At 35.7% G+C, this 17732-nt stretch overlaps 1 protein-coding gene and 1 non-coding gene across 3 annotated transcripts in view; one reads left to right on the top strand and one right to left on the bottom strand.

The window, feature by feature from the left end:
• Pik3cb (phosphatidylinositol-4,5-bisphosphate 3-kinase catalytic subunit beta) overlaps positions 1-17732 on the bottom strand; it is a 134231-nt gene that overhangs the window by 83455 nt on the left and 33044 nt on the right. For both annotated transcript variants that reach the window (XM_077110355.1, XM_076867579.2), the window contains one exon: positions 1855-2041. In XM_077110355.1, coding sequence (XP_076966470.1) covers positions 1855-2025 — 171 coding nt within the window. In that variant the 5' untranslated portion in view covers positions 2026-2041. The remainder of the gene's footprint in view (positions 1-1854; positions 2042-17732) is intronic.
• Positions 7838-7907, top strand: LOC143409059 (small nucleolar RNA SNORD65). Its single transcript, XR_013092571.1, has one exon. It is a non-coding gene; the product is annotated as a small nucleolar RNA SNORD65 (small nucleolar RNA).

Raw genomic sequence — 17732 nt, 5'->3', positions numbered from 1 at the left:
ATTTTGGCCTGGAGATGTGGCTCAAGCAGTAGCGCGCTCGCCTGGCATGTGTGGGGCCCGGGTTCGATCCTCAGCACCACATACAAACAAAGATGTTGTGTCTGCCGAAAACTAAAAAATAAATATTAAAAAAAAATTCTCTCTCTCTCTCTCTCTCTCTCTCTTTTAAAAAAAATTTAAGTTTAAAGCATACATCATCATCCTCATACAAAATTTAAATTATGTTTAATGGGTATACTCACTAACTCTGCCTTATCATGATGAGAAAAGTCAATCTATCATCTCCTACATGTTTCCTGGATGACATAATGTAAAATAAGTTCATGATACAAAACACAAAGAAGGATTTCACATTTTGACAAAAGCCAGGAGATGACTATTATAGACCTGCAGTAAAACTTGTAACCTAGGTTCACTCTACATAAAACAAATAGGAGAAAGCATATTTATGCAACAAAGGAAAAAAAAAAAAACAGGTCAAGTGGTCTTCATCAAAATTATAAATTTCTATATATCAAAGGACATTTTCACAATGAAAAAACAACCCATGGAATGGAAGAAAATATAAATCTGAAAATAAATTAATATCCAGATATATATGTACTCCTATAACTCAATTAAAAAAAATACAAAAATTAAAAATTGACAAAAGTGTTAAAAAGATAATTCTCCAAAGAAAACATACAAATGGCCAATAAATACATGAAAAGATGCTCAACATCATTAATCATTATGGACATGCATATAAAAACCACACTGAAACACCACTTCATAGGTTGGGGTTGTAGCTCAGTCCTAGCACATGTGAAGCACTGGATTCGATCCTTCACACCACAAAAAAATAAATAAATGGTTAAACAGTAAATTTTTTCATGTATGTTTCACAACTTAAAAAAAGAGGAGGATTAATAAATACTGTCAGTTATAGTTAGAGGAATCCATAGTTACCACTCAAGACTATAAAAATAACAGTTCTCTGTACCTATATGGTACCTAAATCAACCTGTATTTTCTTTTTTACTTCAGCAATCATGCTGTTTTAGAATTCCCATGTCCCCGTGATGAAGAAGGTTGGAAAAGAGTTAAAGGGGTTTACCCAAAATCAAGAGCTTTAAAGAGGTTTATCATAGTACTCATTTAAAACAAAATAACCCTGGGCTGGTCTTCAGCAGAAAACTCTTTCCCCAGAATTATCATAAATTGGAATTGGACTGGGGTAAACCAACCAAAAAGAACATGAAAAAACAAGTGTATCTAGCTCAAGGACAGTAACTAGAAAAACTTTTAACTCACCTTTCTTGACAGTTTCAATAACCTGAACAAACACTTCAAACTACCTAACACAAGCCAATTTTTCTTAATTCAGTCATCATAGTGGATTAAAAACAATTTAAAAGTGGGGAGCGACAGACTCAGAGGCACTCATCTGTAGTTCCAGTGACATGGGAGGCTGAAGCAGGGGGATCACAAGTTCAAGGCCAGCTTTCGTAAAAATTAAAAAATAAAAAGGACTAGGGATGTAGCTCAGTAGGAAGAGTGCCCTAAGTTCAATTCCCTGCATTAAAGCGGGGGGAAAAAAGAGCTAGGAAGGAATCTATAGGAAGGATTTGAGTGGGGAAACATGAACAGAGAAGTAAACTCCCTTATAAAAGTGGGAGAGAGAACAAGCATGTTTGATATGTCCATAAAAGAAAGGGCATATATCAAAATCTTTAAAATGACTTAAAGGTTAAACTTCTCTCAAATTTACCACAAAATTTACAATAATCACATTTTTTAATAATAAAATGTCATTTCTCCCTAAGTGACATAGAAGGTAAACTAAATCTTTAGAAATTTTAATTATTGACATACCTGCTTAATATAAGAAATAGTAGCTTCCCGAGGTACCTCCAGCTGGATATAAATCCCAGTGGGCAAAAGAAAATCCACAGGTATGGAGCCATCAGATGCTATCTGTGAGTCCACTGCCCAGATGTCAAGAACGTCTGCCATAGCAGGAGGCATTATGAAACTGAAGCACATTCATAACCATGGGGCCCTAGAAATCAGTAAATAAAACACAGCAAAAACATTGATTAGCCAATTTTTATATTAAAATATGACAAATGAGGAGCATACCAATTATCCCAGCTACTTGGAAGGCCAAGGCAGGATGATCCAAAGTTCAAAACCAGCCCAGGCAACTCAGACCCTGTCTCAGAATAAAAAATAAAAAGGGCTGGGGTGTAGCTCAGTGGTAAAGTACTCCTGGGTTCAATACCCAGTACCAAAAAAGTTTATATATGTATACATATATGATAAAGCCCACAATCCATAATTAGTCTTTGGATTTCAACATAACCAATAACATTAATAGGAAGCTAATTTAAAAATGTGTTACTTTTGAAGCCAGGTGTAGTGGCACATGCCTCTAATCCCAGCAGTTCAGGAGGCTAAGACAGGAGGACCAGGAGTTCAAAGCCAGCCTCAAGCAAAAGTGAGCCACTAAGCAACTCAGTGAGACCCTGTCTCTAATTAAAACACAAAATAGGGCTGGGGATATGGCTCAGTAATTGAGTGCCCCTGAGTTCAATCCCTGGTAAATAAATAAATAGAAAGAAATGATTAAAATGTGGGTTTTAAAAAAATATTTTATTAGTTGTTGATTGACCTTTATTTATTTATATGTGGTGCTGAGAATCGAACCCAGTGCCTCCCACATGCTAGGCAAGCGCTCTACCACTGAGCCACAACCCAGCCCTAAAATGTGGTTTTTGAAATAAATTATAATTATAAAATATATCACTATACATGTATGTGTGTTACATAACAAAAAAAAATAAATAAACCAAGATTCAAATCCCATTTATTTAAATCATGAAGGTCATGTCAATTTAGAAATCAACTTTGTTTTTTATTTTTTATTTTTTCAATCATCATGCCTCAGTCTCTCAGGAAGCTGCAGTTTACAGGTATGTCCCAATGCACCTAACAAGTTGACACATTTTTTTAATATATATTTTTTTAGTTGTAGTTGGACATAATACCTTTATTTTATTTATTTATTTTTATGTGGTGTTGAGAATCGAACCTAGTGCCTCGAACATGCTAGGCAAGTGCTCTACCACTGAGCCACAACCCCAGCCCTAGTTGACACATTTCTGGCCATTCTAACTTTCATGAATAGAAAACACATCAAATACATTTTAAAAAATGAGTTCATAATGATCCAAAAACAACAACAACAAACCCCAATTTTTCATTGATCACTACTGGAGACGGCTAAGACATCACTGACTCATTATTTTAAAAACTGATAAAGAATGAGAAAGTAAATCAAACATATAGCCTGCTAGTACAAACTCTATTTGAGTAAAATTATTACAAACAGGGGTTAAGTTTGTCTTTTTCTTAGTTAGAAAAATAACCATTTTGTAATCTCTAATGATTAATGAATCTAGACAAAAATCATTAATAGATTCTAAAAAATAGTAATATTGAGAGAAAGGATGATAAGAAACTTTCCAATAAATTTATCTTATTGACAACACATGAACCTCTGATTGATCTTAACATCACAGAAAATGAGAGCACCGAACACTATGCTTCTTACAAGTATTGGCAACAAGAAGTACTTACCCATCCCTATACTTTTCTTTGAGAAAACAAAACTGAATCTGGGTCTAATAGAGCCTCTAAAGCTGATCTATATCAGCTGAAATTATATGAAATACAGTAAGAAGTTAAACACTTCAACGAAGTAATCAGTCAAGTGTAAAATGTGGGATGTTCGACAGAACTAAAGATAAAGTTTATCCAGCTAATCAATAACAAGAATAGGGGTTAGGTGGTGTTAGAAGACCTGTTAAAGACTAAAAGAGCATTTAGAAGATAGAGCCACAAGGTGAGGTATTGGGGAATGAAAATGATCAAATTATATTGTCACACTACGTGCCTGTAGGTGTAACAATAAACCCTGCTATTACATACAATTAAAATGCACCAATAAAAAGTTTTAAAAGAAGACATGGCCAGACCCAGTGTTAATTTGAACAAGTTAATTATAAAAAACTATCTTTGAATAATCTGGAAATTTTAAATATGGATTGACTATAAGCTCCTTGTGAGCTCAGCCCATGCTTTTTAAGTTCTGGTTTCTCATTGCAGGATATGGACAAATTTCTACATATTTAGGAATCAATAAATTTTCATAGCTGAGAACAAAACTACACAAAGTCATCACATGTCACAATGTCATTAGACCTGGAATCTTTAGGCAAATCACTTCAGAGCAGCCTTTGGAAGTTGTTTTCAGTGGAGGAATTACTAAACCTTGCATGTAATAGGTATTCAATAAGTATCTGCTGAATCAAAACAGGCTGCATCAAAAAAGATGCTTTCACATATTCAAATACCACCATGCAAAGACAAACACAGAGGAAAGTCAACTCCTGAACAAGTCAGAGCAAGTACTATGACTTAAGAGTTACTAACAAAAGCTGAGATGAAAAACAAAGTTAGCCTTTAAAATAGAGAAGGCTGATGAGGGCTAGGGGTACAGCTCAGTGTCAGTAGTGGGGCACTTGCCTAACATGGGTGAGGCCTTGGGTTGAATCCCTAGACATCCCCCCGCCACACACACACACACACACACAGAGCTTATGAAACATCAGCCATCTGTCACAAAATGACAATCATAATGACCTATATCTACTCCTGGTTTTTGGCAAGACTCTCTCAACTGAAACCAAATCACTCAAATAATATAAATAATAATACAGGAGCATGAGCTGGCATGATGGCACAGGCCTGTAATCCCAGCAACTTGGAAGGCTGAGGCAGGAGGATCACAAGTTCAAAGCCAGCCTCAGCAATTTAGTGAGACAGTAGCTCAAGATAAAGAGGGTAGGGGGATAGGGAATGTAGCTCAATGACAAAACACCCTTGGGTTCAATTCCCAATATCAAAACAAAACAAACAAACAAAAAAAAACAATAAATAGGAGAATGAAACTATACAAACACAACCCTGGGATCTAACCCTTACCACACAGCTGGAAACAGTAAAGCATCCTAATGTGCAAAGACCAAAGCAGCCATCTTTCCCAGGCTATGCAGGCACTTTATCACCAATCCCATCAACTTTCTAGACATGAAACTCTAAACTTCTGGGCTATTAGTGGAAAAAGCACTGAGGTGGATTCCAGAATTTCTTGATGACATGGTTATATATAAAAATGAAACCTGAAAATGCATCATAATTGAGCTCCTACTCTTCTTCTTGTCTAAATCAGTCACTTAACACAACATATATGTACAATCATGCTGAAATACTGGTACTTGCCAGCAATTCCCATATTCGCTCCTACCTCCTACCTGAAACACATTATTCCTCTCCTTACCATATCCTCACCTCCATGTCTCCCAAGAAACTCTTTTACACTTCTGGATTCCTGGAACCTCCCACTGGTATTTCTCTGTGTGCCTCAAGCATATTAAGCCCTCAATGAATATTTATTTATGGTTAAATGAAACAGTGAATAAAAAATTCTATAGAATTTGCTGGTAGAACAATTATACCAGATACTTAAAATGTGGTTTAAGTAAAATAAAAGTGTGGTTTAAATCATGCTCTGCAGGAAATATTAAACTATACAGCCTTCAATCTAGTCATTTAGCACCTAGTCTAATGCCATATATAGCCTCCAAAATCATTATTATGAACACAGCACAGTGGTACATGCCTGTAATCCCAACGGCTTGGGAAGCTGAGGCAAGAGGATCACAAGTTCAATGTCAGCCTCAGCAACTTGGTGAGGCCCTAAGCAATTTAGCAAGATCCTGTCTCTAAAAAATAAAAAAATAGAAAGGACTGGGGATGGGACTCTAGTGAAGCACTCCTGGGTTTAATCCATGGTAATAATAATAATTATTATTATTATTATTTAAAAAGTGACATTTTGACTGAGAAATAGAAAGTTCCGTAGTCCATTTTCAGAATACAGCATTTAACCTTAATTGGTATATAAGATCCAACTGTAGCCATTTTAATTATGGCCCTTCCCTTTGCACACCCTAATTTGAAAATTAGCTAGATTGTAACCCCATGCTCCTCCTATCAAAGCAGGGTCAGTACTGCACTAGGGATAAAAGCTGGCGGATTGCCTACCCAGGTGCACTTACTTACTGGATGTTCTTTGGTATCAAGCCCTTCGGCAGAAGTTTGTCTTGTCAACACATTTCCAAGCATGTATTTAAGTCCTTGCAGTACTCCAATATCTCCAACATTATGTAAAATGTTTTTACCAATACACAAATGAAATGCCATATATATCTACATCTGGAACTTCTTAAGAAGTTTGAAATGACTTAACTCAGATATTTAAATCAATTCACACAGTTTTACCAAAATCAATCTATACCTTGAGTATGTATATTTTTCTATAAAAGAATAAAGTAGGAAAATATTAACATAGTTCTGATTGCATCACCACAGATCAGGCTTTGCCTGATATCAGCATGCTTAAAACCTATAATCTCCTCACCTGTTATGAGAAACATGATACAGGTCTCACCTATAACTTAAGTATGAAACCCTCACTATATTGCGATTCCGCAATGTTACAGGCATTTCCAAAAATGATGTATTTTTAACTGATTTTCCACTATAGAACTGCTTGCTTTCATGTTATGGCATTCTCCATCAAATTTAGACAACCTGGGGAACTCCCACATCAGGATAGCTATTATTTTAATATATTAAAGAATAAATTACTCATTTCAGAATTAATTAAGCTAAATATTTGTTTTATGCTCTTTTCAAAATGCTGTATTTCACTATAAAAAAAACTTAAAATTTTTAAAATGTTAAAACGCATTGCAAAGTCTAAGTATTTTTCTTGTTACATCTTTTTCTTCCCTTCTTTTTTTTTTCCTTTCCCCTTTCCGGGTGCTAGGGATCCAACCTAGGGTCTCATGCGTACTATGAAAGCTGAGCTGTACTCACAGCCTCATGTGACATATTAAAGCACATCATAAAGGCAAGTTCTATCCTTTAGTTTTACAGCTGCCTGTGCTTACCAGGAAAAAATCCTTCCTCACAACACATTTCTACTTGAAAATCAAGACAATCAAAGGGGTTCTTATATGTTTCTGTCTGGGTTGTCTTTGGCTAATTAAGGGGTATATAAGAAGCTCTAAGTCAAGAAAACTTAGTTCTTTTTTTTCTTCCTTTTTTTAAAATATGTATTTTTAGTTGTTGATGGACCTTTATTTTACTTATTTATTTGTATGTGGTGCTGAGAATCGAACCCAATACCTCACACACATGCTAAGCAAGCACTCCACCACTGAGCTACAATCCCAGCCCAAGAAAACTTAGTTCTCTAACAGATTTGAGAAAACTAGCTCTTACTTTTCAAATTTTAGGGTTAATAAATGTATTGATGAAGCTGGGTGCCACTGGTGCATGCCTGTAATCCCAGTGGCTCAGGAGGATCATGAGTTCAAAGCCAGCCTCAGCAACTCAGCAAGGCCCTGAGCAACTCAGCAAGACCCTGTCTCTAAATAAAATTTAAAAAGGGCTGGAATGTGGTTCAGTTGTCAAGCATCCCTGGATTCAATCCCTGGTTCAAAAAAAAAAAAAAAAAAATGTATTGATAGGATGGTTAAACTAAAACCAAAGGATGTCTTGCAGCATGTATGACCTTTCAGGATAGGTTATTTGATGGAGGGGCCAAACACAAAATGTGGTGTGCTATAAAAAAAATAACATGCCCTGTGTCAAACCTAAAACTGTGATGCAGTTATTAAATTAATGAGGTAACAGACCAAGGGGTAACAAATCTTGTTTTATCAAATGATGAAATCACCCCAAATAGCTGGAATTACCAGTAGATTGGTAGTGTTAAATCTAGTTTTCTGAAGAAAAAAAAAAAAAATCTTGTTCTGTAGAGATATATTAGGAAACAAAATTATTGCTACTAAGTTAAAAATAAAATATACTGTTTCTTATTTCCCTCATCACCATTATTTATAAAGGGGCACCACATATACACAAGAGTCCAGCCTCTGAGTTTCAGGTTGGTCAGTGTTTTAGGAGTCAAACACATTTCCCATTTTAAAGATAAGAAGACAAAAACCCAGAAAGATTAAGTAAATAATCCAAGAAGACAAAGAGACAATGGACACAGACAGGACCAAAGTCTCTCTCCTACCCCCCAAAAGAAATTATCATATAGCATATTTTCCCTCATTTTCAGTCTTTTTCTTTCTTTCCCCTCCCCCCTACTCCTCTCACTCTCTTTAGAAAATGTACTTCACAGGATCATCTATCTTTACAAGATATTCACTTTTCTATCATTCTTTTGTTTAAGCATGAAAGCAAAAGATCAAAGGCTAAGAACAAGCAAGCAGTTTTAAAAACTATGACAATGACTTTTCAAGGAAGTTATCAGAGGGCATAAGAACTTCAGCAGAGACAAATGGCTCAACTAAATCCTTAAAAGCGTAATTATGACCCAAGTTCAACCAAAAGCTACTTTGGAAAATCACAGATGAAATTTTTTTTAAAAGACCAAAATAATAATTCTTAAAAATTAGGAATGAGGGTATTTATCCCACATGTCTTATCTACAACATCATATAATTAGAAGAAAGGTAACTATTTATTTTTTAAAAAAAGGAAAAGAAAAAAAGAAAGAAATCTTAGCCTAGAAGGAGTCATGCTTGGAATGAGCACTTCATTTGCTACTGCAACCCCTCTAAGTTTCATTCAGAGGCAATTCAAGTGTCTGGATGTGTCTGGGTCTCAATTCCCATTCCCTACACTGCTCATGACAACAAATGAGCCTTAATTATAGAAAAAAACTGAACAGTGTAAAACTTCATTTTTAAGAAAATATTATTTTGTCTGAATTACAGTAATTCTAGATAAGATATATCTCTAAGTAATTCCACAAGTTATTGAAGAATAGCTAACATAGTATAAGCTCTATCATTTAAAGTAAAACAAAATTTAAAATTTATCCTCTTATATTGAAGACAGTTCTCTAAATTGTTTTCAGAAAACATCTGCAAATAGGCAATTGATCCTTCCAAACTTTTATACTTGCTAACCCAGTAGTATTCCCAGCTCTGTAATGTATCTATTTAAAGTCTAAAGTAGAGAAAAAAGTTCATGTATAAATCAAAATATATAAATATTTAAAAATTCCAAGTAACCCAACTGTTCAAACACAAAGCAATAATTCACAAACTGATACATCCACTTTATGGCTTGGTATGTAGTCATTTAAACTGAAGTTTATCAAGTGTGTGATGTTAATAAATGGTATGGAAGTAGTAAAATAGAAACCAGTATTCATAGTATAATTAGAATTGTGCTTACAGTGAAAAACAAACCACAAGCACAATCTAATGGGTAGAAATTAAGGCTGGAAGGAAAGGTGAATACAGTTCACCTTTAATGAGGGCATACAGCTTACACATTCTTTTTGGATACCAAGGAGGAGCTCAGTTTAGAGCCTTGACTCTTTTGCGGGGGAGGAGGGGTACTGGGGATTGAACTCACTGAGCTACATCCCCAGCCCCATTTTATATTTTATTTAGACACAGGGTCTCACTGAGTTGCTTAACACCTAACTTTTACTGAGGCTGGCTTTGAACTGGTGATCCTCTGCCTCAGGCTCCCGAGCCACTGGAATTACAGGCGGGTGCCACTATGCCTGGCCTTGACTCATTTTTTTTTTTTTTTCTTAAGAGGGAGGGGGGGGGGAGAGAGAGAGAGAGAGAGAGAGAGAGAGAGAGAGAGAGAATGAGAATTTTTTAATATTTATTTTTTTTTAGTTTTCGGCGGACACAACATCTTTGTTTGTATGTGGTGCTGAGGATCCAACCCGGGTCGCATGCACGCCAGGCGAGCGCACTACCGCTTGAGCCACATCCCCAGCCCCTTGACTCATTTTTGATTAGTTTTGTTTTGCAGTGCTGGGGGCCTCAGGTATGCTGGATAAGCACTCTATCACTGAGCTACATCTCCAGCCGTGGTTATTTATTCTTCAACATGTTTGTGTTCATTAGTATTTCTTAAACTGCAGATCTACAATCTTAATTTTCAATGTAACTATAAATAAGATATTTATTTATACTTAGCATGTCTCTATAAACAAATTTTTAAATTACAAGCCTAGCTTCTTTCTTTCTTTTGGTACTGGGGATTGAACACAGAGGTGCTTAACCACTAAGGTACATCCCCAGACCTTTTTATTTTTCTTTTGATATAGGGTCTCACTAAATTGCTTAGGGTCTAAATTGCTGAAGCTGGCCTTGAACTTAAAACCCTCCTCTTACAGCCTCCCCAGTACCTGGGATTACAGACATGGGCCTCCATAAATAGCCATACCAGGATTATTTCAATATTCATAAATGCACAACAATTTTTAAAAATCATAACACATGTAACTACTATACCAAAAAGACTTCTGTGACTACTCTAGGCACAGACAAAACTAGCTCTTATCTCACTTAAGGAATTCCTCTCTATTCTAAAAATATTAACCTAATAAGTTATTTATAATGCACAAACAGCCGGAGTCCACAATAAAAAAAAACTTCCTAGGGGCTAGGGCTGGGGTTCAGCAGTAGAGCACTAGCCTAGCATGTGCAAGACGCTGGGTTCAATCCTCAGCACCACATAAAAATAAATAAAATAAAGGTACTGTGTCCAACTACAACTAAAAAAATATTTTTAAAAAAAACTTTCCTATAGAGGAATACATATACCTAATAAATAGTACAAATTTAAATAAGAAATACTTTAGTACACACCTGTAATCCCTGCAACTCAGGAGGCTAAGGCAGGAGGATCACAAGCATATGTTTGAGTTTTTATTCTATGATTAACTCTTTTTAATGTGGCATAAGGTTCATCAACACTGGACCAGATACACAAAGATTTTATTTATTGAAACACTAAGAATTTCAAAAAAAAAGAAACACTAAGAGTTTCTTTTAGTAGTATGGTGTCATATACATGTTTTGTGTAGGTATTTGTTAAACTGCTTGGACTATATGACCTTGAACAAACTCTTTAATCTCTCTGGGCTTCAGTTTCCTAATTTATGAAAAAATAGTTAATATTTACCTCGAGGAGTTAGTGTGAGGATTAAATAAAATAGCACATACAAAAAAGCACTTGACATTTAAAAAGCATTCAAAAAAGAGGATTAATTAAATTACTTGAGGACTATTTTAATAAGACTTGTCTTTTTCCAATGAAAGAACAGTCAAACCTCAATTCACAGCATACAATCATAAGCCACCACTGCTAGGTGGGAAAGGAATTAAAGCAGTGTTTCTCAAAAGGTGGTCTCCATAAACCTATCAGATGGTTTGATCATATGCACTTCCCCAAATTACAAATCTCCACAGAAATCCCACAAAACAGTTCTGTGCTAGCAGAACTGTGTTATTTCTCTTGAGTAAAACTCAGGTATAGGATGCTGTTAAGTCTTAGCAAGGGTATTTTTACTTCATTTCTGTTATAGTTTACTTTTGTTAAATATTTATTTTTATTGTTACTATTGTTTTATATTATTTATTATTAAAAACCATTGAAAGAGGATACCAAACTTAGAAACGCATAATTCAAAATTATATCCCTCATGGCAAAAACAATTTACACAACTGTGGTATAAAGGTTCTAAAACCCAAAATAATGTTCGTGACAAAGCAGAATGGCTACTGCAAAACCCCTTTATCAAATTACAATAGGCAAGAGATTGGCATGGTGTCACATGCCTGTTATCACAGCAACTCGGGAAGCCAAGGCATGAGTATCACAAGTTCAAGGCAAGCCTCAGCAACTTAAGAAAGCCCTAAGCAACTTGTTAAGACTCTTGTCTCAAAATGAAAAAACAAACAAATAAAAAAGGGTTGGGAATATAGCTCAGTGGTTAAGTGCCCCCGGGTTCAATCCTTAGTTAAAAAAAAAAAAAAAAATTACACCAGGTGGCCTTGTATAATATAAATGGTATGTGATATAGCCATTATACCCACTTATGTATATATTATAAAAATCTTGCTTTATGGGGATGTCTATCATATAGACAATCTGAGGGAAAAGTGATCAATGATTTTTTGTTCTATTTATGAATGAAAAGCCATGCAACAAAGGAATTTTTTCATTTAGTTAGTCTGTAAACCATAATACAGAATCAAATACAGTATGTACTGCTCATGGAATCCAAGTTGCCAACACACACTGTCAGCCTGTACTTGTCATAAATAAAATCAACTGTGATCTAAGTACAGATATCAACAATTGACTATCATTACAGGAGTATTCATATCATTTAAATCCATAATAATTTCATCACAAATGACCTTCTTTAATTAGAGTTAGGACATTATATTTTATTAATATATAGGTAGATTACATGTATCTATAAATTTCATTCAATAAAGTAAACAAGAATTACAAAACGTGCTACTAAAAATCATTTAAATCCTGTAAGGTTTAAAAACCACTAGAGTATCATAGTAAATATTTTTTAAAAATTTTTTAAAAAGAACCACAGAATAGACATCTTTAGGGTTACTTATGTGTATTGTCAAGCGTTCTCAAAAGGCGCCTATGTAAAGATTGTACCATTGCCTTTGTAAAGATTATATTCTCACTATAGTACTAACAGGACAATATTAGAGCTTCTTAATTACCTAAAGGCAAAAAGTTATTGTTTATAAAATCAAACTTTTTCATATTTACTAGAATTTATATTTCTATTTAAATGAACTATTATTGTAATTCATTACCAGTTTTGGAGTTATCTGTGTTTTATTCAGCTGCGGGGCGGAGCGGGGAGGTGTTCTTGTCTTTCTTCTTCATTTTGTGGTACAGGGACCGTACCCAGGTTTTTCTATTAAGCTACAGCCCCAGCCCTTTTTTATTTTGAAACAGGGTCTTGCTAAGTTGCGCAGGATAGCGTCTAATTTATGATCCCCCTATAACTTACCAAATTCCTGGGACAACAGATGTGTACTACCATGCTCAGCCTTTTTTCTTGTGTCTCTCTTTCTCTAATGGTAGGAATGGAACTAAGGACCTCACACATGTTAGGCAAGCATACTACCACTGAGCTGCACCTGCACCCCTAGCCCCTAATTTTTCTTTTCTTTCCTTTTTTTTGGGGGGGGGAGGGGGTACTGAGGGATTGAACTCAGGGGCACCACGAAGCCACTTCCCCAGCCCATGTCCCCAGTCCTTTTTTATATTTTATTAGAGACAAGGTGTCACTGAGCTGCTTAGTGCCTCACCATTGCTAACGCTGGCTTTGAACACATGATCCTCCTGTCTCCGCCTCTGGAGCTGCTGGATAGTGTTTTTCATTTCTTATTGAAAGGTATCTTTCTCTATTGAGGATCTTAAATGGTGAAGATTTAGGCCTCTCCAAAATTACTAATAGTCAAGGTTAACCCAAGAGAAGCCTGAAGGCCTGAGATTTCTCCTTTGAAGATCTTTCTCTTTGAGGATCTCAAAATCTAATTTATCTACAATGAAATTCTTAGATCATTTTCATTCTGGATTACATCTTGAAGATCACCCATCTTGAAGAGCAGAAGATTTTTATTAGTCATCTATGCTTTGGGACTGGTTTAGAAATACATAAATCTCAAAATTCTCAGAAACATCAGAACATAGGATGTTCTATAACCCAGACTTTTTACCGTAATTTTTTTTGTTGTTTATTCCACTGATAATCACTAATGAATGAATAAAAGGGTTTCAAACAAACCGTACAAATTTGCTTATGTAAAAGGCATAAAAGAATTTTAAATAATTCTCACCTTCCCAACAACTTTTAAAAAATTGTTAGATAGAAGTATAGAGAGATGCTGGGCACTGTGATACACGTTTATAATCCCAGCAGCTTGGGAGGCTGAGACAAGAGGGATCTCATATGAGTTTAAAGCCAGCCTCAACAAAAGGGAGGTGCTGAGCAACTCAAGGAGACCCTGTCACTAAAAGAAAATACAAAATAGAGCTGCGGATGTGGCTCAGTGGTCAACTGCCTGAGTTCAATCCCCAGTTCCCACCCCCTACCCCCGCCCCCAAAAAAGAAAAGTATAAAGAAAAATTTCATTTACTTATTTATTTGGTACCAGTGATTAAACCCAGGGGTGCTCAAGAGCCACATCCCTAGCCCTTTTTATTTTGAACAGGATCTCCCTAAATTGCTTAAGGCCTTGCTAAATGGCTGAGGCTGGGTTTGAATTTAGGATCCTCCGGCCTTAACCTCCCTGGGATTACAGGTATGTGCCACTCTGCCCTGCCAATAAATGAGAAATTTAGATATTAATTTGCAAAGTCGTTAATCCCATGAGAAAGAGGAACATTATTGGCATTATTTTATCAGACTGAAAGAACTGATCAAAAATTTTTAATTCAATAGATTCTACGGTCTAAAAAATGTAAATAGTCTCTCTACAAAAGTTATAAAGAATAAGAGTTTTAACAGTCTATTATTCCAAAATATATAACTAGACTCTGTTTACATACTCCATTTTAAATAATTTAAATGATCCTGCATTACATATTACTTAATAATGCTAGTAAATCATTTTAGAGTTCTAGCTTCCAGTCTGCCTTCCTCCTTCCTGATGTAAATGCTCACTCATGCTTAGCCCTATCATCAACACATGAATTATTACAACTGGACATATAATTCCAAGATAGTTCAATTCTCTGTCTTTCCCCCTTACCCTGATTATTTTCCTAAATAGACAAAATTAAGAGGATAAGGAGTAAAGACTGATTAATAGGTACTGAGTTACAGTTAGATTAGAGCAAGAAGCACTGGAGTAATATTGCACAGTATTACATTAACAACTTTTAAGTTTTGTATATCAGTTAAAAATACAAAATAATAGGACAAAAACTTACCATACTACCAATAACATAAATCTAAAACATAATATAGTGACTTCTCTAGCCTTTGAAGATTTAACTGAGAGAATTCTCTTACATAATAAAACAGTACTTACTTTCTGATTTCAGCCACCCACCAACCTCTCATACCAACATGACTTCTGTAGTAAGGCTTTTATTGATGTTTAACCATTTTAGGCCACAGTACAGGAGTGAAGCAAATATCTAAATGATTTTGGCTCACTGGACACACTTTTTCTTTTCTTTTTTTTTTTTTTTGCTCATGCTAGGCAAGTGGTCTTCCACTGAGTTTACATCCCCAGCCTATTCTATTTTGAGACAGGGTCTCACTAATTGCCCAGGCTGGCAAACTTGTAAGTACCCTGCCAAAGACTACCAGGTAGCTGGCATTACAGATCACCATGCTCAGATCATTGGACACATTTTGCACTTATCATTCAGATACATATTTTAGACAAAAGTCTCATTGTCTTGATAACTGCTTCTGTTTCTTACTCCAGTAGCAATGGAAACAGTAGATTCTAGGGTATGTGCTTTTGAATGTCAACAAATCTTTCTCCCACTTATTTCTTGTTCTTGTTTACAAGTGACATCATGATAATCAGGAATGACTGTTTGTGAAGCAAAGGGTACCCACAAGTAACTGCTGCGAGAGTGAGTCAGAAGCCAAATTGTACAAGTGTGTGGTGGTGCTGGTGAGTAACCAACAGCCCTCACATCTAGGAACTGAACCAGTGCCAGAAAGCCATCTGGATAGCAAACAGTAACATGAGAAGAATTTTAAATAGCTTACAGCTGTAGAAAAAGCCCTACTCAGGCTCTGAACCTTTTAGTTATTTCTGTCTGCTGTCGTTTTGAAAATAAGTTATAATACATAAAAAGTAAAAGAGCATTCTATAAAGTCTGGCATTTCACCCAAACCATTTCAGAAATTACTCCTTTGCACATAGGTTTAAGTTTATTCTGTACATGTATTTGTTGTTTGCTTGTCTGTTTTAAATCCTTTGCTTGGAGACCAATTTTCCTCCTAAGCTATCCAGCCATAAATGAAAAAATGCTTCTGTGAGTAGTTTCCATCTCTCCCTTACTACTGACAGTAAATGGGGGCAGCAGGATGGAAACTAGGAAGATTGAAAAAGTACCTGTCCTTGATTTCACTACCTGTCTTCTCTGGAGGACATGGTAGGCCAGGAGAAGCAGGCTGATAGTGTCATTTCAGTGTTAGGCTATAACCAAAACTAAGAAAGGACTGGGCACAGTGGCATATGCCTGCAATCCCAGTGATTCAGGAGGCTGAGGCAGGAGATCACAAGTTTGAGGTCAGCCTCAGCAATTTAGCAAGACCCTATCTCAAAATAAAAAATATAAAGGACTAGGAATATAGTTCAGTAGAAAAGCAATCCTGGGTTTAACCCCCAGTACCTAAAAAGAAAAAAGAGAGAGATGGAGAGAGAACTGCATAAGAACAAAAAGGGAAAAATGATTGGCCTTAAAGTTGATGAATATATACTAAGTATTCAGTCTGTTCAAGACACCACATCACACACTTACACTTGACTGGAGGTGAGGAGATTTCAAAACTAAAACACCAAAGCCAGGCTTGTTGATGTATGTCTATAATCCCAGCAGCTTGGGCAGCTGAGGCAGGAGGATCAAAAGTTCGAGGCCAGCCTCAGCAATTTAGCAAGGCCCTAAACAACTTAGTGAGACCTTGTCTTTAAAATAAAAAATAAAAATGGCTGGGGATATAGCTCAGTGTTAAAGTCCCCCTGGGTTTAATTCCCAGTCCTCTCTCTCCCAATGCCCCCCCCCCAAAAAAAAAAAACAACACACAAGCAGTTTGCATCCATCCTACACCAGAGCACATGGGTTTCCTGAGAAAGATGAGTGGTAGGCATGTCTGCTCTGCTTCATTCAGATGGTGCTCCATCTTAGATTGCTGGAGGGAATAAAAGATAGCCTTCCATATTTCTTTTAGTAACTGAATGGACTAGTACACTCACCTAAAGACTTAAGGTGGCACTACAGTATTGCTCTCATGAAACTGCCTCATGGCCTCACAGCCCTAGTCTATGACCTGAACATAAGGGGATGAGCACTGAGTTACATGGAGTCAAATAATTCACCTTTTGTCTCTACGTCCAGCATCCCCAGAGATCTGAAATCTTTAAATTTATTATTTAAATTTAGCTTTTGGATTCTGTGTTTAATTTATAGCAAATACACTGCAGTTTAATAAATCATATTTTTGTTTCAAAACCTCAAAAAAGAATTCTTTTTTAAAACAGCCTAATTTCTGTGTCTCCTTCTAATTCTTAAAACATCATGTCAAATATTGCCTTGTTGGGAAGCACTATCTTCTTTTTACCACCCACACTGCTTACTTTCACAATGAACTGTTGACTAAGAAGGCAAATAAACTAGAAAATAAATAACATTAGTATCAATTTCATAAGACTAATATAATGGCTAAACAATTAAAAATATTTCCAAATTGAATATGACTATTAAAACAACTTATACTTTTTCCTTTTTTTTTTTTCTTGAAGTAAGAATTACTATTAGAAGTTCACTTTAAACTTGACTTTACTTTTTAGCTTTAAATCTGATCCCATCTGGAAACTGTGGGGATACTTTTAAAGGAATAAAAATCTATTAGATGGAAAAAAAAAATTACTAATGAAAAAAGCTTTCAAAATATATTATAGTATTAAAACTAGCTTTAAAAGACTTATAGGAATATAATAAAGAGCTTGGCTGGGGCTGGGGGTATGGTCCAGTGGCAGAGTGCTTGCCCAGTATGT

The sequence above is a fragment of the Callospermophilus lateralis genome, chromosome 10 (assembly GCF_048772815.1).
Source record: "Callospermophilus lateralis isolate mCalLat2 chromosome 10, mCalLat2.hap1, whole genome shotgun sequence".
Taxonomy (NCBI): Eukaryota; Metazoa; Chordata; class Mammalia; order Rodentia; family Sciuridae; genus Callospermophilus; species Callospermophilus lateralis.
The sequence above is the reverse complement of the archived record's forward strand: the minus strand, read 5'-3'. Positions and strand labels throughout refer to the sequence as shown.